Source organism: Clinocottus analis, unplaced genomic scaffold (genome assembly GCF_023055335.1).
Source record: "Clinocottus analis isolate CAN_PGR_092001 unplaced genomic scaffold, fCliAna1.0.p SCAF_2, whole genome shotgun sequence".
NCBI lineage: Eukaryota > Metazoa > Chordata > Actinopteri > Perciformes > Cottidae > Clinocottus > Clinocottus analis.
This window is the reverse complement of record NW_027175931.1, coordinates 21780401-21804560: the sequence shown is the minus strand read 5'-3', so window position 1 is coordinate 21804560 and position 24160 is coordinate 21780401. Positions and strand designations below refer to the sequence as shown.

Here is a 24160-nt window from a genome sequence, read left to right as displayed (position 1 = left end):
ATACATTGACTTGCACACATTGTCATGAGTCATCGTGGTACAAGATTCACAATATAAAAAAAAAATAATTGTTCTATTTAGTTCAACTAAGACAAGAGGATTATACTGAATTAATCTGAACAAACAAATCTGAAGTGAGTCAGCAGGAGAACTGAAATATACTGCTGTATAAAGAATACAGTTAAATGCATTGATAGCAAACTAATTGTGACAGTTTATGATAACACCCATTAGAGGTTGTCTTTATGGTATTTGTTTAACTGACTTATACAACGTGAAAATATATATATATTTTTTTATAAACCGTGGAGTCAAGGTCAAGAAGCTGTGTTGTGTGCGACTAGTGTTGTGGAGCCCTCTTTACTAAACACTGTAACGGCCAGCGGTCCCTTGAGGGCAGGCCGGTAAACAGGATGTTGACTTGCTGGTGTGGCTTTGAGCAAAGGAAGAGTGACAGCTCTGCCACTGAAAACACTGCTACTGGAGGGAGAGTGTTGACAGAGATGGCACAGGACGCTGGCGCTTATAAGAAACGGCTCTCGACGAACCCCTCAAATAGTTTTTTCCCCCCCAGAGCACATTGCTGGCTCTGATTTGATCACCTCAATACTCCACTTTCTCTCTGTTCTTGGCTCAAAGAGATACAGAATGTTCTCAAGTTGAGTCAACAAAAGCTCTCACTGACACTCAGATGAAGAGGATCACAGCAGGATGATTGCCGTGCGCTTTTCGTCGACTTGAGTAGCCAACGAAATAAGAGGGATAAAAAAAAAAAAGGGTAGAGAATAATCTCATGGCGCCTTGTGTCTTACCCAGTTCTTTTATACGAGGCAGCACGTTGGTCGTGAAGTTGGTGTATGAGGCGACCTTTCCCTCCGGTGAAGCGATGCCTACGTGGACCTCGTATATTCTCAGGCTCGTGGGCTTTTTCGGCCGAGGGTGGATTTGCTGGAGAGGAATCCAAAAATACAACGAGAAATCTTGACACGTTCTTAGAATTTTTTTCTAACAAAAAAAGAAAATACAGCACATTGTGTGAGTAATTATCATCCCTAAAAAGGTCAAATACACAGTGTGGCTTTTCACGGCAGATAACGGTGCTGCACATGTTAAACATGAAGAGATATGATTCACACCGTCTGTGTTACACAATGGCAACAGGATAAGTTTCATACAAAGAACACATTTCCTGATGGCTACCCAGCAGTTCTCACAAACACACTACGTGAAGTGCATGATTGAGCCACTTGTGAATAACGTGAATATATTGCCAGTACGAGAGCTCCTCTAATTAAAATGGTTCTAAATAACAAGCGATAAAAAGGCACAGTGGTCTTTAACAGCCTCTTATTGTTTTGCTTGTGCACACTTGTGCTGAGGGCATCAAGTATTGAGACACATTCAGACCCTCTCACCATCAAGCACCCACGTCAACAATGGATGTGAGATGTAAGACTGATTTCAAATGGACACCGAGCCGACCCAACATAAAGGCATTTTAATGAAATTACAGAGGGGTGTAGCTTGACAAAGCATCTTTTTAATCTATTTTAGCCATCAATCCATGAAAGTTGTGATGTGGCTTTTAGAATTCTGCCTCAATGTTATCGCAACCAAAAGAAAATAAAAAGGATTTGCTCAGTTTAAACCGATTTCCACACTAATGTTACCTTCCCTGGCATGCAAATCCAACCATTTGTTGCATTTCGCTGTTGGAAAGAGACACAGATCATGCTGTTTACATTAAACAATGTCCTCTTTCAATATTGGCGGCTCAGAAAACCCTTCCAGTAACAAACCATTTGGGAGAATAAACCAGTCTGTATGAATGATTGCACGGCAGTGATGCTTTTCAAATCTTATTCTTTGAGATTTCTGTCATTCTTCAAATCAGGAATAAAGCAATCATATAGAAGAACAAAATAAAGGAAACTTATTCGTTTTTCAAATAATAACTTACAGTATAGGGCTGAGGGGGATCCCAGTGAACCCAGTCGTAGACGACAGACTTCTCCTCCCTGGTCACATATGTTGCCCAGGGAGAGATTCGGTACAGCCGGTCACCGTTCTTGGTGTGAACTACCACCTAGAAAGAAAGACAGAAAGAAAAATGAGTGTTGTGTTACAGCAAGGGCATTTAAACAAAGACACAAGAGGGTGTTTTACATGAGCTCAAACTAAAGTAGAATGGAAAAAACTTCATGCAAAAGTGAAAACATCATGGCAAAGAAAATAAAAGAATTCAGCTGAAATAATAGTCTTAAAGTTTAAGAGGCCTGGGCTTCAGGGTCTTCTGTGATTCTGGTGCGTTCCTGTCTCTGGATGTCTAAAAGTTTAAAACATCCGCATTTATTTATATCTACCAGCCAAGAAATGCTTACATAATACAACAGTGCTGTTACTCCCCTTCTCTTATACAGGAAGGAAGGTCCACATTGTTCAACTAATAAACCAACATTTTTCAACATGTAAACCACCCCTTTTCCAGGAAGCAGCTCCCTGCTCCCTGATAAAATAAAAAAATCTGAGCTTTAAACCCATTATGCTTTTCTCCCAGAGACACAATGCATAAGCTATAGTATTGAACAGATAAGTTGTTGTGGGAAATTTGAATTCAATGGTGTTTTTTTTGTGTTTTTTTTCCTCTTAACACAGCCACTCACAGGCTCGACTTGAGAGGGGATTAGAGCCAGGGAGCAATTTAGAAAAAGAAGAACATCTAAATCATTATCCTTCGCCTCTCATCTATTATGTTTGGAATTCAGGACTGGCAGGGGGTCAAATAAGTATAGTTTGGAAATCTAACTGAAAACTTATTTCGCTTCCATCAGTCAAAAAGCAAAAGGAGGAAGCCAGCGTGAGAGTTGGAAAAACCCAACGAGAAATCGATCATGTAGCGCTACCCGCAGTATGTGTTCGCCGTGTTTTGTCCCCTGCAGAAACCGGCATTAGAACCCAACTAATTCTGGCAACTGTTGTAAAGTAATGACTGTTCCAATGCCACCTGCCAGCGAGCCGTTGGCCAGACCCCCCTCTGGGCTTTTTTCATTATGGCCGGGCCACCTAGGGGTTAGCTGCCTAGCTCCCCTTATGACATGCTTCACAGTTTATAGGATTAGTAAAAGATAGTTGGATAAATGGACTGGCAGAAAGCCCGAGAGAGCGCTGGTCCTTCAGACAAATTGGCCCGCATTAGGAATATTAAAGAAAAATCAGACTGCTGGGTGAGGCGGAGCATGAACAGGAAAAACAACAACTCTAAGAGCCAGCAATATGCGAGAAGTTTGGGGGGAAAAAAGTGTTAAAGTGGGCATTTGATCACTTTAATAACCTCCGTCCACTTGCATACAAAGTCTTGCATACTCTCAACATAAGGAGCTCATTGTAAGTACTGTATCCGCAAAAGGGCATTGCTTGTTTATGGAGACAAATTGGGCCCTGAACAAGGGGGAGAGGAGGGCAAGCTGCTCTACACCAGAGTGATTGGAGCGAGGCTCGTGCTTCCACGAGGGAGTGCTGTGGAACTAATTCTGAAGTGGGGCTCGCAGCAAGACAGCCATTCATAGGCAGCGGGGGGTGCACAAAGAAAGGCCAGGTGCCAGCTTTTCCATCTGCTTCTTATCGTCCTTAGACTGACCTCCGCTGACAATGGGAGCTGGGCAACCTGTCCAGGGCGCAGGAGTGTGCCAGCGATGACCCGGTCCCAAGGAGAGCGGTGCCACGGCCGCCGTCCGATCCGCGCCTGGCATCTCATTTCAGGATAATTTCTCATTCACGCTATTTGCTTGGGAGACAATGCATAATGGGCGCTGCATCTTTTGCATTTAACCCTGATGAATTATTTACTAGAGCTTAAAAACAATCATGTAGAGTTTTTTTTTGTTGGTGCGCAGACAAACACGGCAGCGTGTCCCCGAGGGAGCGCCGGCGCAGACGGCAAGCTGAAATAAAAGCCATCAGCTGGGCTCCTCAGGTGCATCTACCCGACGCTGTGCAGATTGTGTACATGCAGTAATCTCCCCGCTCGCGCGCTCAGAGTATGACATGTTGTTGACGGCGACACGCCAGGTTTTCACTTGGTCAATAAGACACCACAGCTGACAGGGAATCTCCCTCGCACAGTACGGTGACACGTCCAGGTACCGCGGCGAGATGACACCTGCTGGGGACGCGGCAATAGGCATGAAGATGTTCTGTTCTCTACCTTGAGTTTGGTGTCATGGTCCACAGCTGGTGTCCCGTCATGCTTGGGCGGTACAATCAGTTCCCACTTGCCAAACTCTTTCTTGGTGTAGGGGTGGGAGAATTTGTTCCAGTCATCTATAGAGGGGGGGGGGGCGTAAACATGGCAAGGATTCAAATCACGTCAAATGAATTGGTTTACAACACAGAGCCAGACGTCATTCTGATTAGCAGGGTAGTGATGAAAGAGAGCCATATGATCATAGATGCCCAATTCGGGAAAATGACTCTCTCTCTTGGTATGAAGTGATCACAATATCTCTCCCCCCGCTCTCTCATTATGCATAATTCTGTCTGGTTGTTTTCATACGCCGCACTGCTCGTCTGCATCCTGTGACTTTCGCAACAGTGAGAAAAGCAGCGGGCGGGCTCAGTCATCTAAAAGCAAAACTGATAAAATACCACTCCACTGCTCATTGAATTATAGCTCCGAGGGAACGACAAAGAGGGGTTACATTCGTAACCTGCCGATACCACATTACCAATTGTCATTGACTGACGGGAATATACGAGGACACAAAACATCCACCTCGGCGTGTCAATTTAGGATGTCGTTTTTATTCAGCAATCCACATCTGTTTGCTATTCATGAGCAGAAATAACCGCAGGATGGGAAATGAATCACAGGAGATGCTCCAGAAGTGACCGGGCACAACACCAGCACTTTTCACTGGCAGGGCAGGCACAGCCATATTTTTTTTTTCCCTCACAATTTATTTATCTCCCTTTTTGCTTAAACTGCTCCACAGAAACAGTGCATTATGCATCCAACCTGCACCATATTCATGACTGGGGCTGCTGGGCTGTTTCCACATTTACTATGAAATTGAAATCAAATAATATGACTGAGCCGTGTCAAAATGTAATCTTTCACAAAATTGAATGTTGGAATTGAGCTGCTGCCCAAGGTGCTGGGAAGATGATTAAAAAAGGAACGGATGAAATTATGGAAAGAGGGAATGGCAGCAACAGAACTAACTAGCACAAAAAATGTGTAGGGACAATAAAAACATTGACAAATCTCTGGTTTTGCACACAACATCCATCTGAGGGCATTATTATTATTAGTGTTTGCTTTTTTTTATCATTACCTGCAGGGTGTCAGTTCAGAGTAGCGCTTGTGCTGTGGCCTGGCAACTGGTATCGGAGTTATGTGCACAGGTTTGAATTATTTCACCATCCTTCTTGGGATTTTTTTTCTGTTATTAAATTTTTTTGTTTGTCCGTAATATATTACCACTGGCATGTGTAAAAGAAGCATTAATATATTTGATAAAAGAAAGAAAATGACACTGAGGGCTTGTATAACCTTGTATATCGGCGTGATAGATGAGAGCAAGTCTCATTTAATCTTGTTAATGATGACAAAAATAAATAATCTTGCAGCATTTTCACAGCCCACGTTAACAGAAAATAACACTCAAAAGACTATTAACCTGAAATTACTTTCAAAGTTGGCACCGGAGGGAATAAGAGATTTCAGTGCACACACAGAGGTTGCACTCTCTCAACAACTTTGCAAGCGATGATGAAATAACTAGCTACTGAAATATTAACAAACACTCCCACATTCAAAAGAACCCTCTTCAGTATAAAAGTTTATCCTGTGTAATCAATATTTTCCACATTTCCTACTCCCAGGTTGGTTGATGAAAAGGGCTGCTACCCTTGTGCCGCAGTTCTCTCAGCTTTTTCTTAATTTGTGGCCCCTTTGTGCTCAAGAGATCAGCAATGTCACATTTCTTATTGAATACAGCGCGAAGATATGCAACCTTCCTCTAATGTTCCAGCCCTGAAACCTCTTTGTTCCTTTCTGGCCCCAACAGTGAATGAAACTTCATGTTGAAGTGTTATGTCTTTTCATTAATCCAAACATTGATTGCCATTACACAACTGGATAGAAGGACACTTCCATCCATCAGCCTGCTGCATGCTTCTTTAAAAACACAAATGAAGAAACATTTCTGAACGGGAAAAAGACTCATTACTTTATACAAATTAACTGATAGTGCCGAGTTGCAGCTTGAATTCTAGGGTGTTCACATTCATATTGGGTTACAAGAATTGAGACACCTTAACATGCACGAGTGGGTAATAAATGAGCAGCACTAAAACTCAAGTACAAGCTTGAAAGAAGCTACCTGGATGTCACACGGGCTGACATGTCCAGGAGCTGACAGGAGTTCTCCTCTGGCTACTTACTGAAGTCCCCGGTGAGGAAGAGGGCCTCTGCAGCAGGAGCCCACTCGGTAAAAAACAGGCTGTCGTCAGGCTGTCGCTGCACGCCGAAGGTCTTGTAGCTGCGTGTGAACCGGTCATAGCCTCCTTCTGCCTCTTCCAGCTGGGAAAGCTGCTTCTGTAGCAGCTCATACCTTCAAACCACAGGGAACACACACACACACACGTGGATGAGTCAAAATTGAAAAACCCACCAGCGAAAACATATATACTCAGCTTATTTTATTTATATATATATATATATATATATATATATATATATATATATATATATATATATATATATATATATATATATATATATATATATATATATATATATATATATATATATATATATATATATATATATATATTTCTTTCAGTGTGACTGTTGAATGTCAGAGTAAATATAGTGAGCCAAAGGATTTTGATTTAGGTAACACTGACTCAAAAAAGGCAAAACATTGTGTTTCATGCACTGGTCAATTTAAAGATTTTGCGCGATTTTGCTTCCATAATATGTCTTCTTTCAGACTAGTGGAAAAAAAAATAAAAAAATTTAAAAATACACTATCTATTTCTATTTTGTCTATTTGCATGTATACTGCTCCTAAATTCAACAAGTTAGCATTACATAATGCCTCGTTTCATGTCAAACATAAAAATGTCAGAAAAAAATGGCAAGGTTTTACATTTGTCTATTAGCTAAATAAATGTTCTGCATTTCCATGTTACAACATGTATGACAAACTTAATTAATGTCCTTAAATACACACTGCACAGTTATTCATATTCTCTTGTTTGTGTATATGTTTGAGTTCTTTTTTTATGAGCTAAAGATCGTGTTGATGCTCGACTGTGTAGCGGAATGAAACGATGACGGGGTTCACCTCACGGCCTGTAGCTGCATTGTTTACAACAGCAGCCCAATGTATAAATGACAATGTATATATCCGTATTTTATCATAAATCTTTATGTTTTTACAAAAATATACAGAGAATATCGGTAATATGTGATTAATCCACAAAAACCTGTGATTAATCGGATTAAAAATTCTAATCATTTCACAGCCCTATTTTTTATATATATATATATATATATATATATATATATATATATATATATATATATATATATATATATATATATATATATATATATATATATATAAAATACTAATCATCTCCTTTATTGTACCCCGTCAGTGCTATTACTTATCACCCATTAACAACTATTTGAATAAATAGTTGTTAATGTTAACTATTTAAATAAAAAAATATATCCATTTCACTGATTCATTCATTCTTTTCATAACTTCCAGTGTGATTAACATACATTTATTGGGATGCCCAGATTCAAGCACAGCAACTCGTAATGGTCAACTGAAATAATGTCTTTGACGAGCACTTCTTTGTTTGTATTGTGGCTTGAATCATCGGTTTATAATTCCTGTTTCATACATTTGCAATAAATTAGGTACTTAACATGTCATTCAACCAAGTACTAAATGGAGTATGTCTGTTTGGAGGAAATTAGTGAACACCACAGAAAAAGGTTTGTGAGATCATTTTTATAAATGTTTGTGTACTGTATACCAAAATGTTTCATAGTTGCACATATTTACAAGTTTTGTAAAATATTGCAGCACAAGTTAAGCAACGGATGTTTCCATGCCAACGTTGACTCTTTCAGGTCCATGCCACGGGATGCTAACCTCCCTCCCTCCCTCAACAATGTAAGGCTATGGACATATTCAGAGAGATACACCTCAGTTGCTTACCTTCAACTGGGAAAGATAGACTAACTACTTTGCAATTTATCTCACTTAAATTCCTGCAGCCAGCTGGTATCCATATCAGACCCCCTGCACCCCAGTACAAAAAGCCTCTTTCAGCCAGCTGAGTTAAGTGCACTCTCTCCCCTATAGCCCTGAAGCCAAGCTCAGACTGGCCTGTGAATGCCCTGGGGCTGGTGATGATGGGCTGAAGTAACAGCGCCATTTCTCAGCAGCTGCTCCCTGTGTTGAGCTTAGTAGATACAGGCAGTACTTGCCAAATGTAAACCTTTAAAGTCCAACCAATGATGCCACACGCCTCCTTTGCCACTCTGTCACCATTTCCAAAAAATGCTGAAAGGAAGGACAAGGGAAAGATTTCCCAAAAAAAGGATCCGCGCTCCTCTGACACAATATTAATAGGCATGAAAGTCACGCCTATGATGATAACAAGTGAGTTGCAGAAGGTTGGACAGGTGGGAATAGAGAGCCAAAATCCGGTGGCTGCAGTATTCACCGCACATCTCCTGTGTCTGCTTCCACTCGAGATTGCTGCAGGGAGGCGAGATGAGACCACGCATCACAAATGAATTGTGCGCCAATAAAAAAAAAAAAAAAAAAAAAGGAACAATTCATTTCAGGAAGTCATTAGCGGAGTTGAAGGTATGGGCAAAATCAAAAACGTTGATCTATTTTCCCCGGTAATGATAATGAGACAGAAGCAGCCGTCCTCCGTGCGCTTGTCTTCAAATGTTATTTTGATGACGTCGTCACTCTGCCTCTGCTCCATGCTGCCACAGGAACCCCAACTCCACATCTCGCACCCGGTTTACAACATTATCCAGCATGGGGCTGCACACGGCATCCATAGGTAAAACACTCCCGTTAAGCAGCCAAGTGGCGAGTCTCAGAGAGTGAACACTAATAGCAAGCCTTTATTCCCCTGGCGCTGACACTGAATTCCTAATAAAAGGACAGTCAATGTGGGAATAGCAGACGGGAGATGGATCATTAACTGTTGTCTTCCTGTATCCAGTTGAAGCAGTCACATTTCTTTGTAGATTATGAGGCGCCGAAGCCATGAATGTTCAAATCCATTAAGACTAAAGCTACAGCCACTTGCGGCGTTTACACCCAATGTAACAATAGAGCAGAGAAATAATTAATCTCAGTGTGATAGTCATGTGCCTCAATCAACTGTTGAGGAGCATCTGTTTTGTCCATAGCTTGAAGCCAAAAAAGTGCGGGATTTTCATGGAAATATGCCATCTTTAAAATGATTCAGCTCGCCTAAGGATTTGTTTGTTGTGCATCGCTGTCAGTCCCAGTTCCTTCATTAGATATAATATTGCTCAAGTCAGACAGTTTGAGTCTCGAGTCAAAAAATTGTCCTTCAGTGTAAAGTTTGTCAGAAAATGATGAGCACCTTGATGCTTAATGTGAGAATCAAAGGTTTCTCAAACGATACTATTCTTCAGTTTCCCCACAAATGTAATTCCTAATTGCAATTCAAATAAATGAGACCAGTGTTATAGTTTATGGAGAAGGTTGGACGCATGTTGAATTAAACAATCATTAAAAAGTGATGGTTGCGCTATAGTGCATTAATACTTGGCACCATCTAATAATAATAAATCTGCGTTCATATTTTTTTAGAGCACTTGGGGACGGCGCAGGTTTAACCACATGTTGATATGGCAAACTTGTTCCCAGTTAACTGCTTCAACACATCTGGCATGAGAAACTTCATCACTCGTCGTTTGTAGTCAAATTTTTGTCCAAATGACTGAAACAAGTTCAACATTCGGAGGTTTGCTCTCCGCCAACTCCTGAAGGAAATACTTGGCTCTTTAGCGGCTAAATGCTCCACTCTGTTCCCCAGAATGTCCCAAACTGTGTCTGTCTGCCACTTGGAGCTGGGCAGAGAGCCTACAGCGGGTTTATCAGAGCTTTTTGCTGAAAATAACTGCCTGCTGCGGCTATAAAAGGACCCTGATGAGTTCAGCCACACTGGAGTGGGGATACGGTACGGCCGAGAAACCAAAACAATGAGCTGAACGCGCTGAATCACTCCTTCGATCAGAGAGGAACTACACCGTGAGAGTCTCCTGTTACAGACCAACGCGTCATGTGACCCGTTCTTAATGGGAAAATGTGATGGAGATCAGATTGATAAAATACACAAACTTAAAAAAGGTCAGTTATGCAAGCCTGTATTTTCATCCTAACACTTCTCAATGGAACATAGCAATATTTCAAACTCACTAAAAGCACTGTTGCTCATTGTCAAGTAGTACACGGAGAGAGACTCTACTAATCCCCGTCGCCACAAATTACAAAAGAGTCTGGTTCTGTATCCTATTCAGTGGTAATAGAGCAACAGGAGATTATAGATGGGAGTCACAGATTAAAGTCTTGGCTCTCTTATCTCTCCGTTTGCAAAACTGTTCTCTATCTATGAAGATACTGGAGAAAATGTCATGCGGCAAAACTGAGATATTAGACTTGCTTATTACTGCACACGGTAAAAATGCAAGTGACAGACATCAACATGCCGTCCGATCGCTTCAGTTCGGCGTCGGCTACATTTCTGCTTCTTCTCATGTCAACCCAATTTCCCTGAGAACTTGTCATGTCATAATGCTGCAGAGAGAAACCGCTTCAAATTGGATCGTGTCGATATTCACAAACATAAAAGGAATCTTTCAATTAGTCCCGGAGTCACGAGCAGAGACTTCGACTATGAAGCGACTGAGAGTGGGACTTATCTAGGAAGCTAGGCCCAGCCGGCACAAGAGGAAGCTAAATCGGTCAGCGCGGAAGACGTTCCGGTGGTGCCGGTGAAAGTGGGTTTGTGAAGATCTCATCGAGGCTTCGAGGGTGCTTCACGCGGCACACCAGTTGGGGCGCACTCTTCTGAATAAGAGAAATGAGGCTCAGCTGGAGAGCCTTTCGGTTCGGAAGCACGCCAAGGAGCAGCAGAAGATGGATCATGTGCGGGAACAAAAAGGGAGAAGACCTCCCTCCTCAGAGGCGCCAGAGGAGATCAAACAAGCCCCGCGGAGGACTGAACTGGAGTGGGAAAAGAAGCAGAGCAGCATGACATCCGAGCTGGACCATCTGCAGACAAAAAGTCAAAGAAGAAAAGTTGGACCGCCAAGCTTTTTCCATGCCTGGCCCCAGTGGAAGACCAGTAGCACTCTTCACCTCGACATGCCATGGTAGGAGGCTCTTGCATTGTCCTCCTCAGGCATCTTCTTATAAGCATTGTGAGCTTTTCCTTGGATTCTTAAAAAACACGGCCAGAGATGATAACCTTTGCCTCATGGTTGGATGTGGAACTGGCTTAAAAAAAAGTTTGTAAACGTTATAAGTCCTTGCACAGTCTTGTCTTCAGTTTAGTACATTTTTTTTATATCAAATAATTCCTGCATTGTTTCATTGCTATTGAAATTGTAAGTTTGGCAACACTTCTATGATGTCTATAATGCACTATAAACATACTCAAACACTAACGCCTTATAATGTGCATATAGCACTGTATAGCTATAGTTAAACTCACTTCATTAATATAATAAATATCTATCTATAACAGTTTTATATAATGATTTATACGGTGAAGTATTGTCCTACACAATATCTCCATAATGTATTTTACCAGTATTATAATGAATTGTCATTATGAACTACTCCGAGTGGTCATTGTTTGCTCTAAGTAGATTAATTTTTACAATATTTGGTGTGTTCTTGCTTAGATTTAAGGATGTTTTATCTGCTATGATAATTCTGATCCACTATGATCCTTTCAAAAAAAAAAAAGAAGTATACATTAGGTGCAGACAAATAGAGGTTGTGCTGCATTACTAAAGTCAAATATGCAATATGTTTCTTTTTTTACTTAGCACAATACTAGTACCACCGCTAGTTGAAACTAACTGTAAAACTTTATGAACAAACTCATGATTCAAGAGGTCGACCAAAGTTTATTGAATAGTCCGGTCAATTTCAGCCGATACATTTGGATGCCGCTCTAACATATAGAGAAAGGGGATTTGTTTTTTCTTCCATCGCTACAATGTTGGATTTATCTTCATCACGAGTGAAAGGAATCACTGGGCTAGCTTTATGGTGACCCAATTAATCAAGTGGATGGATTAACATTACAAGAGGCGAGCGAATCAGAGACATCGAGTCAGTTAAAAGAATTGTTCGGACCCCTCGTTTTTCAGACAAGAAGCTCTGCATTTTATAGATAGGGTGGCTTATCTATTTCCAGGAGGGGACTGGGGGGATGTGTGTGTGGGGGGGGGGGAGGGGTAGATAATAAAAAAAAAATGTATTGATGGGTCAAGTCATATCTCTAAAAATGTTGATATGAGGGGGCTGTAACAGTCAGAGTTTAAATCTATCATGATTATAATCCAATTCTCAGCTGAACTTTGTCACCTGTTCATTCCCTCACTGTTAGACAATCGGGCTTCTAAATTTAGAGTGTGTGTTCAGGTCCGTTGCGTTGTGTGTGTGTGTGTATATGACTGATGGCGACAGGTGAAGCACAGAGGTGTCAGGATCGTCCCTTACAGCCTGGAAAAGCACAAGGAGGACAAAGCTTGAACTTTCCTCCAGATCTCTGCTCGCCTACAGGGCCTCCGTGCGGCCCGGCGGCAAGGTGACTTTCAAAAAATGCCATTAATGTCCTTCTTTGACTAAATCCATTAATGAGGCTAAAGAGGGACCTGAACGTTGAGGTTGATTGATGGCAGCGATACTTCCCTGCTCACCTCATGCCTTTGTTGACCCCCAAGCAAGGTGACCGATAAAATGAATGCTGCCCTTTAACGAAGGCACATAAAACATTCACTTATTATAATACAATAGTTCCAGAAAGGGGATCCAGACGTTCTAATAATTCCATTGGAGGAACTGTAAATTGCCTTTTTTTCTACGTAGCCCTGTATTTTAGCTCTTTGCTCTTTAATCAGAGCACACACATCTGTATTCATCACTTCAAACTGTCTGCTTTAAATATATTGCATCACCATCACAAGCATAAGACTCGCACGTATTGCTGCATTTTCACTTTTAAATGGGTTGTGTTGACACTCAAGTCTTTGCAAAAACTCGTTGCCGCAACAAGCAGCATTCCCAATGCTCCCGACTTTCATTTGGTCCAATTTAGGAGATGCGTGTGGAGCCACAAGCTGCAAACACCTTGCAAAACTTCCTGCAGACTTGTGCAACAGGCAGGGTAAATAATGAAGCATGTCAACAGAGCACTGCTCACTGGGGCTGTAACCCGAGTCCGACGTCAACGGTTATATTCGCATTTATTCTGAAAGTAGCATCCTGATGAAATAAAAATGAGAACTGCCCACAAACCAGCCACCAACTCATTAGAATGGGAGGCCTGCAAAACCTGCAGGAGTCATTCTAACAGGCCTGTCCATGCCGAGCTGCATCTGGTGGGAAACAAAGTTCGACCAACCTCAGATGTGGGCGGCCTTGATCCATGACATGGCGGCGCAATCTAAAGAATCGGCCTGCGTGGTCATAGGTCTCTTCCTGATAAGCCAGCTGAATTCTTAGCGCTGTGCAGCTCGGCGAGGGGGACTCAGCGTGGCGCCGCAGCCGAAGAAAGCTCTCGATTGCCATGCCCGAGCTCACGGTGTAGTGTTTGGACCATGGGCCTGAGGACATCGTGGGCTTATCAAGAATTAACCTTCACACAGCAGTGCTCCTATATGTAAAATAATTTATGTGCGAGTTTCATCAGCGTGACAGGTGTTTGAGACACGTCTGGGGCTCTGTGAAGCCGAGCGATCCCAAGCTGTGTCTGAGATGGAACTGACATGCTCATCTCTCTGCAAGACTAGAGCCCCACTCGCATGCTTCAAATACAAAGCAGGGGGTCCCTTACCTGCCACATTAGAGGCAGGATCGGACATGGTAATGAAAATGGATTAAACTAACGTGGTCCTAACAGCAAAATTTGGAGGGCTAGTTTTGGGGACAACCCAACAGAGAGCAGATACCGTAGGAATGAACTCTGTACATCATTATCGCTGTCTGCTTGCAGACCTCACACTCATTTTGCATCAAGAGATCCAGCAGGTAAGGTTAAATTGAAAGGAGGTGTGGAATTGAGCGAAATAACTACTCTCATTTTGTGAGCCTCAGTCATGTGGCCTTTCACCCAGAAACGGGCCGACATAATCCTCTCCAAGAAAACCTAATCATTATGAAAACATTGCGTTACTATGAAATACAACATTGTGTTGCCACTCATTCATTACGCAATTATTTTTATTTAAAGGGCAACCCTAACAGTTTGCTCTGTTTATCAGGTTAAAACCAGAACTCACAGCAATTAAAAAGACACAAGAACCAAAAAGATGAACACAGTTTGTGAGCCAGTGCAGACTATTGACTTAGAGATTGAGTCTATTTACTTTTGCAGATTAGAGTCAGCACAAGGTTAACTGAGAGACACAAGGCTAGTATTTTCGGGTCTCTGTAAGGTGAGGTAATTTAAGTACGTTATTTAGAATTAGTGTCCCAGTTCCATTTAAGCAACTATTCACCCTTTAAATGTTAAATGTCCCATATTATTTCGGTGCTAAAAGTGATCCAGAATGAACAAGCTTGAATAGTTGCTGATTGACTAATTAGTAAAACATGTTTATTAACTTCAAGTTTAGACGTTTCAACTTTATTCTGTTGAAAGGCTTTGAACGTTTTGTCTTTCCTTAGTGCGTACATTTAAACATGACGATGGCGTGCGAGTACATTTGCTGAGCCCACATCTCTAATCATCTTCAAATTATAAAAAAAATAATTTGGATTTAGAAATATAAAGTGTATGCATGCATGTATAACTTCAGGTAGTTAGCAGTACAATAATTGTATTAAGCACAAAGGTTATCATCTGAATGGTTCTGGTTCATGCACAGCTCTCACTATTTTATAAATAACAAGGATGTTACGTTATTATGCATCAGAACTTTCCGCTTTCATTTGTGCATCACTGGCACAAATACATGACTCAGTTACAAAGATGCATCACAGACACATTTCTAGTCTAGTCATAAAATCTTGGGAGTCGCAAGTTGATACCATATAACCTCATACTTTGGAAACTGCACAAACAATGTAATTTGAATGCGTGCTGGACATAAACCCAGATTATTAAATGCACTAGCCCAAAACATGCATTGCACAATCAGGATTTGCATACACCGAAATACAAAGTCAGCTACTTAAGACTTTCACCCTAATAATTAATTTGTATGGAGGCCAAATGAAGGCTGAGAATGGAGAAGAAAAAACATGCAGCATGAAGTCAATTACTGTGTACTTTCTGTTCCAAGAGTCAGAACTAAACATGGAGAAGCAGCGTTCAGCTTTTCTACTCCACATCTCTGGAACAAGGTTCCTGAAAGCTGCATGTCTGCTGAGGCCTTCAGCTCCTTTAAATCCAGATTGAGTATTTTTCTGTTGGCTGTTGCCTTTAATTGAACCAGACTCAATCGCTGCATCTCACTACTGCACTGCAAAGTTCATTAATTTTTGTGTGACTATTTTAATGTTTTCTTAGCTGTTTTTTCTTTAATTCAAATTATTTTATGATAACAATTTGCCTTTAATGGTTTCATGTGAAGCACTTGGAATCACCGTGTTGTTGAAATGTGCCAGACAAATAAACGTGCCTTGCGAGATTAATTGTGTTGCAGGGCCTCTCACATGGTGCGATGTGCTCAGAGTTGGAGGAGTTTAATGCAAAATGAAAGCACATCATAGGACCACTGATGCCTCGATGACAAACCGGATACAATGACGGGGAACACACGTCGTCATTAAAGGGCAGAGGCCTGCGGATGGCGAGGCGGTTGTGATGCTGGACCGCAGCGGTGCCCCGGTGGGCTCAAAGCGAGGCTCAGACAGCGTCTCAGCCCGAAGCAGCAGCTCACGACGCGACGTGGACGTCAGCTGACTGCGAAACTACACGCTGCCCTCGAACTGTCAAACACAGGGAGTGGAGCCACGGCTCGCCTTCTTCGGCAACTTGTCAAATGAAATGCTCGCGGTTCATTCATTTCACACAAGCTGAACAGCCTCTCTCTCTCCCTCCCTCGCGCGCGTGCGTGTTATCCAGCGGAAGGGGAAGACGGCAGGACGGACGGCTCAATGCGACCTCCAAGCACACCATGTCAACCCTGAACCCAACGCAGAGGGCGACGGTCCGGTGTGTTGCAAACATCGCTTTTAATCTGTTAGTTGTGCGTGTTTATTTCAATACACGGACGCCATTAGTAAGCCTGGCTTCTGCTCGCTTCACCGGGCGCTGTTTTGGGCGTCAATCTGTGCACGCGAGCGCCGTTCAAGCCGCGTTTTACCTCCTCTTGAAGTCCTTCTCGTACGTTTTGAGAGAGGGATCCATTTGGAGCAGACAGCTGAAGTCAGGAATTGCAACATTATCCTCTCGGTCTGCCATGGTTTTCTCCAGACGGAACCAATCGAGCACCGACTGCTGCTTGTTCGGATACACTGACAGCGTGCGGCGCCGCGCGGGCATGCACTGTGCGCCTCTTTATAGTGTCCGGACACAACAGCGCATCACGCTGCTTTGTGCCAAGCCCGTCCCATCACAACACACGCTGTTCTGCAGCGGGTCAGGCGCGAGGGAGAGCCGAGCCGAGCCGAGCCGAGCCGCGCGGTGCGTGCCGGGATACAGTGTAACTTTAAGATGACAGCAGAGGAAGCGTCTGGCGCGTCAGAGGGAGATGACTCGGAGTGCAGACGTGCAGCTTTCGCAAGGGGAAAAAAAAAAAAAGCCTAATAAAAATGCAGCGATGTAAAGGCCTCAATGTCGCTGGTGCACAATAGCTGGATAGAAAGATTTGTCTGTTATCTCAACCAATACTGGCCGTATTACCAGTGCATTTACTATTAATATGCATTGTCATACAGGATGACCCCGTGACCTTTATTTTAGTGTCCCTCTCAGGTCAGACTAAGGTGAAAGATGTATACCAACAACCAATGTTGGAAGACACTCTACACACTTGAGTAGTAACGCTACAGGATGTACATACTCTCAAAAGTAAAAGCCCCGTATTCAAAATATTAGCATCAGGGTATATTTGAAGCACCAAAGGTAAACTACTCATTATGCAGAATAGTCTGTTGGAGAGCAATTTATATAATTGGGTCTGAATTTGTGGTGTATTAATATGTACATTGATTTAATATGACAGCTGATAAAGGTGGAGCTTATCTTAATTGCTATATATGCTGTTGGGTATTGAATTTGCTCCGGATATCAATAATATGCTAACCTTTAATAGTACATTGTAATATGTTATACTTTCTGATATGTATCAGAATCTGCAAGAAAAAATATTAACTTAAGTGGTAGAATAAAAATAGTAGAGTAAAAATGTTTACCTTATACAATTGTGCAAAAATAATTTGAGTAAATATACTCAGTTTCTTTCCAGCACTGACAACTATACTAGCCACGCTTCCACAGCTTTTTTATAGAAACTTAATCGGAACAAACTGCATTGATTTATTGTGCTTGTTACTCAGTAAAAAAAAGGACCGAGACCGATGTCATTGAGCAAGATCCCATTGATTTGGCAAAGTTAAATTTGTTTAACCTCGAACTCCTTTGCACACAAAAGTTCCAGTGTGTGTGTGTGTGTGTGTCTGTGTTTCTTTTTAATCTGCATGTCTATCTAAAATTCACTGCTTTGATCTTGTTGTCCGTGGCCTCCACATGTTCTGCCACAAACTACTTCAGCGAAGTGTCAGAACTCACTTAATGGACTTGAGAAGGACAACCTTGCTATAATTTATATTAAATCCCTCTTGGAAAAAGGCTGGTAAACATGCACATTGACTAAAGAAATAGTGTGGTTCCTGAAAGTGTTGTCCTTGTCGCGAAATAAAACTGTCCCAGCTAAAAGTCACAAGGGGAGTGTCGTTTAAAGAGCCATCTGTTGGTAATAGAGGAAACAAGCGTGTTACTGTCCATCCCAGAAGGTTATGCCAATAAATGTTGTCTCTGGGATTCACAGCTAAATAACACATATTTACAGGGGTCTGTGGAAAGACACAGTCGGCAACCCAATGACAACAGCTGACACAAACATTAGATTTTATCTGAAGGGTGTTAACTTGATGAGCGGAAGGAAGCGCTTAATTGATTTTAGGCTATCTATAAGCAATACGACAAAGTGAGCCGCCGCTACAATTTATATTACCTCGGCAATCTGTCTGATTTCCTCGGCTGTAGTGGACAACACAGGGATGTTTTGAACGTAAAATTGCAACGGCAAAGAAATATTTGTTTTCCCACCAGATTTCTGGCAGCCGGTTTTTCATCAGTGCACAGTTCACGCGGGTTTCACCTGCTTTTAGCAGCAACAGACAGCGAACACAAGTCACCTGTGGCAGATTATCACTCCATACCTAAAAGTTTAGATCACTGTGGAAAGACTCAAATATTCTCACTACCTCAAATATTTCACTTTACAAAATGTATTATGTTGCGTGAGTCAAATAACACTTCAGTGATTATACAGATCCTGATACATTAAGGGACTGCAGAGTCTAGACTATAGTCTGACAGCAGCTTTAGTAAAAAATAAACCCACCAAATTCCATGGAGAGGAAACATTTTTCAAATAAAATGAAGACCACATTTACAAACACTTCTCCAAAGATGGATGAGGTTCAATGCAACATGTCTCAGCTATAAAAGAAGTCAGACAATCTGATCTTGATTTGTTTTTCCCAAACAGAGCAAGTCACCTAAATAGAGCTCCAAAGAGTTAACATGTTAAGATTTAACATGTCAGCAGGTGCAATAGAGCACAATAGAATTTGACAAAATCATTTTGCTTGTTTACTGTCGTTTCTTGTGGGTCTGCTTGACTTTTGTAGTTGTTTGTTTGATGCTGGTCTGACCGTTGCACTACACACATGCTCTTTTATTCATATCATATTAAGAGGCTTTTTTCAACGATGGCTTATTGCTGTAAAACCTATCTATCTTAGATGCAGAGATGGAATCAAACCGAAAATGGCAGATTCAAATGTTTTTTTCTATAGCAGCTTTCCTCTGTTCCCAACCTATTCACTCAAGTATCACCCCAACAAAATCTTCTATTCCTCCGTTTCCTTTTCCCAAGACACCATGTTTACAACCCACAGTGGCAGTAATTTATTCATTCAGAGAGAATTCAGATGATGTTGATGACGAAGCTTTGAGCGTCCCCTCCCTGTTGTGCTGAACTGTATGTCCCACCGCTGAATCCTATTTTAGTTGGAAAGACGATGACAGATGCAAAACACAATTGAAATGCCAGTTTCGACTGCCTGTGTGACTTTAATTGAAGCTGATACAAACAAGCTTCTCATTTGCCTAAATTGATGTGAGTATACAAGCATGCTACACTGATATCATAATGAAAAAATACAATTAGTCTTTCAATACCTGTAATTATTCTTCAAAAGATTTTAATGCATCCAAGCTGAGAGAATTACTTCCCAGAGTGTTCAATCTCCATAATACACCTCTAAGGCAAAACAATATAGCGTCTGGAAGATAGGCGGGAAGTCAGCGCATAAAAATGATGCTCTAAATGTTTTAATAAGGAACAGAATAGACAGAAACTGCCTCCAGCTATTTATTACACAATTTAAAATGATGAAAAACAAAGTGGTGCATTAATAGCAGCAGCATCTCTTGGAAAAGCAAAGCTTTGAGTATGATCACTAGGTCCTAATTGTAGAGGCTTCAACTTATGACTTCATGCAATCATATTAATGTGGAGCAGGGCAGAGAATGTACTATTTACTCCGCAGGAATACTGGATAAACATAAGGAGAAAAAAAGACATTCTTTTTAAAGTACGAGGAACATAATTGTACTTTTCTTATTTCTGGATAGATGCAGTAGATGTTTCAGAAAATGTTCAACTCGTGGCATGAAAAGGGTGCTGCGTCCCTTTGTGCCGTACTTTCGTTTGAAAAAGTCAGCGAAGGAAATGTTTGATTCATTTTGAAAGACACAGACAAGGTAAAGGAAAACTGTTTTTCAGAATATTCTTCACAATGGAGAAGCTGACAGTTTGATGTGGAAATGAAATGCTAAATCATGTGCTATGTTTCTGAGTACCATGCGAGGAAACTTTAATAGGCAAGTAAATGAGCAAAGAAAATGAAGAGGAACTGGCAAAGTCTTTTAAATTGAGATAGAAAGTGACTCTGTAAGACCCTGATATTTATTAACCCATTTGTGGCCAAAGATTATGTTGAGTGAGTTCTGTTCCGGTTTAAAGTCTTAAAATATGGGGCGAACATACTTTGTGCAAGTGCAACAGTACAATTTTGGCATTTTTAGATCACATGAAACAGCACACTTATTATAATTTTTCAAATGTTGTCCGTAAGATTTTTTTTTACATCTTTTATATCCAGCTTGTTATAAATACAAAATGCCCGATTGTTTTCTGAAATGCAGCTATTTTCTTATCATACAACATCTCATATTTACAAATGTTTTTCCCTCAAATATAACGGAGCCAATTCATTTACAATATCAGTATTTTCTTCAGATTTGAGTTAACGCAAGACCAAAGAACATGTCCTTAAGATTGAAATTAAAAATGTAAGTTGCAGTCAAAATGTGAAAAAGTAGGAAATATAGCCGACAACAATCACACAACAAAATTGAAGAAATACACAGACACATGATATTTCCAGATGAAAGACCACACCAAGGAAAACATATGAATTAAATATAGTGGACATCTCAGTCTCGTATTTTCAGCTAATTTGATTCTGATATATGCACAGTCTCTGAGCATTGCAGCTCTGATTCTGTGCGTGCAGTGCTTGATTAAGATGAAGAAGAAGTAGTTTTGGTTGGGGAGCAATCGTTTTTAAGTGACTGTGTGGACAGGACGCTGCCTCACAGCAGTTTACTGAAGAAATATATTTTCAGGGGAGCCGCTTTTCGAAACAACAGACATCTCCCAACCCGTGCTGTCAGACAGGAGTAGAGTCAGCTCTTCTGTTTGTGACTTGTTGGGGGGAAAAAAAGGGACAATTTATTTGCATCAATGCAAAACACATCAATCAAACTCAACAAAAGCATAAGGCAATGCTTCTGAAACTGCATCCACAACGTAACATAATTAGTATACATTTCCTAAGCCTCAAATCGCAGCTGATGTCAGAGTCTGTGGAACTGAATGTTACATAATTCCTCATCAGACAATTAGGTTCAGACGGTTTTGTGCTATACAGTCCATGAACACCGACAATGAAAAAATATGCACTCGACGATGCATTTCCCTTGGTAACAATTTCTTTAAAATGGATTTATATAAATAAAACTCTTGATATGCTATATTGTAACAAGTTTTGATGCCACCGAATGAAAATGTATAATACACGTTAAAACAACAAAGCAACATGATCAGGCACAATACAGCCGACCGCTTTCTGTTGGGGTGCAAGCTATATGTCAGGGATAAGTGTGCTGAAATATTGCAACCCATATAAGTGTTCTGACAGAAGGACACCACTTCTCCATGAACGCTACCGAGTGAGAAGGGTATCGCCAGGCAATAAAGGGAGCCAGCTAGGATGGGAATGAAGCTAATGAGAGGCGATAAGATTCACTCCAGCCTTCAATTTCGAAGATGGAGAAGCTGGGATCTCAGAAAGAACCGCAGACTGACACGGGGAGGGAGATCTTTAACGAGAGACATCAGAGGAGGTGGGAGCGGTGATTTCAGTGTGTGTGTGTGTGTGTGTGTCTGTGTGTATGTGTGTGTGTGTGTGTGTGTGAGGCAGAACACAAGGTATGCGCCGACTGAGCCCACCAGGTACATGAATCTCTTCAAAGAGTTGAGATATCCAGGTGGTATGTCGTATCAGCGTGCAAACGTGCATGTGTACTCTTTCTGAATGTTTCACAGCCATTGGGGATATGTGGAGTGAGTTGAAAATATGTGGTTTCCTACGCTTGGCGTCGCGGTTTTGGATGTAATTTGAGGACACGAGGAACCAAGCGGAGCCTGTATTGCCACACTCAGGGATTTTGGCAAAAGTAATTTATGAATTTCTAGACTAGTCAGCCCCTTCAGAAGGAGTGGATTGTTAACACCTGACCTCACACTATAACAGGCCAAATGGTTTAAATCGAGCAGCGGGGACTCAAGGGATGCCGCCAAAGAAAGAGGGTGAGGAGGCCGAATTTCCGCTGGGCCTCGGAGAGGGGAAGTCAAGGCTTTCTTAACAGAAACAAGGAGACGATTGTCAAATAAGGTTAGAGAAAAAATAATTACACTGGCCTTCTCAAGATCGAATATAATATATATCCAGATGACTAATTCAATACCTGCCGTTTTCATAATTGACTTGCATGACACACACACACTGAGGATGTGATATCTCTCTTGGTCTTAACAGGTCCAATCCGACTGTGTCTTGAACTAGAAGCTCTCAGTATGTTGCAAATAAGAGCATTAGTCATCTCCTGAAACAGAAAAAAAGAACAAGGGGATTTTTTGCTGTTAAAATACTGGTTGAGGTGAGATTAGGCTCACAAATCGCCACAACGCACATGTTTTTTTTATTTTTTACGAACATTCAGACCTTAAACCCTGAAACAAAAGTGCAGTCGATCATACGTGCCCAATTTCCATTTTGTTACAAAGATGAAAGAGGTATTAAAACATCAAATGTGTGCTGTATTTACTTTTTTTTCACAGTGTGAGATTGCGTCTTCGCAACCTTTCAAGATCAAGCATTGAAAATGGGAAAAGAAACAAAACTAACCAGATGCTGTTATTTAGGAAGACAGAAAGCTACGAGAATACTTAAGAACATGAGTGAAAAATATGAATATTCAGAATGAAAGAGCCAATATCTTTTATTTTGTTAATAAGAGACAAACTACAGGAACCTTGGCGTTGTTGGGGACATGAGAATGTGCAGCTGTCTTGTTAGTTTCTTTTTCAAATCCAAAACAGTGACCAATTCAAACCAGTGAACATTTGCATTAAAATCATAAGCTCAAGAGGCACATAATGTCCTCGATTAGCCTGAATGAATGCATGAATGCCTCGATGAACTGAAGTCAATTGTGCCAATAATTTGACAGGACACATCATTAATATATAGGGTATTTGACTTATAAATACATAACCTGCTCAGTCAGAAATACCATAACCTAGTAACATTAAATTACCCTCACACTTGTCACAGAGGGAACAACATGTCGGTATTAACATAGCCTTAATGTATCATTAAAGGCATTTATCAAAAGAAAAAGCTGTCCAGTTTTTTTTTTCTTCTGCATGTATCAATCAGTTTGACTGATGTCTGCTAAAATTAGCCCCATTTATATGTGCTGCACTTTATATGTGCTGATTCTCTTCACGATAACAACATTTTTTATCAGTTGCTAATGTATTTACACATACCAATAGTAAACTGATTTGTGCTTTTCTTTTTAGCTGCTGGCCCTGAATATAATACACAGAAATGCAGAAATAATGTACTGAATGAACATTAACATTTACCCATTTTACAGTTATATGATGTAAGTGGTGGTAGTCATAATGGAAGAAACAGACAAAAAGTCCAATTATCAAAACAAGATATTCTTAGAGTTATTGATGCACTTAAAGCACTAAAGTGCATACAATCCAAAAGAAAACATCTACAAAACAAAAACAAACAAAAATCTTCACGAGACTTGAAAGCTTAATCTTTCCATTTCATTGCTAAAAACAGTGGAGTAGTGGAGCCATTCAGCCAAGCCTCCAACCATTAGTGGCAGCACTGGGCGCAGTAGCCCTCTCACATGACTTAGGCTGCTCGTCTTTAAGAAATATCAAATC

General features: G+C 41.0%; 1 protein-coding gene across 1 annotated transcript in view; it reads right to left on the bottom strand.

The window, feature by feature from the left end:
* The window catches only part of gbe1b (glucan (1,4-alpha-), branching enzyme 1b), an 80635-nt gene extending 63830 nt beyond the window's left edge, over positions 1–16805 (bottom strand). Inside the window, exons 1-5 of the mRNA XM_068585552.1 lie at positions 16631–16805; positions 6445–6614; positions 4205–4320; positions 1961–2086; positions 813–948 (exon numbers count right to left, since the gene is read on the bottom strand). Coding sequence (XP_068441653.1) covers positions 813–948; positions 1961–2086; positions 4205–4320; positions 6445–6614; positions 16631–16728 — 646 coding nt within the window. The 5' untranslated portion in view covers positions 16729–16805. The remainder of the gene's footprint in view (positions 1–812; positions 949–1960; positions 2087–4204; positions 4321–6444; positions 6615–16630) is intronic.
* Positions 16806–24160: the final 7355 nt, after the last annotated feature.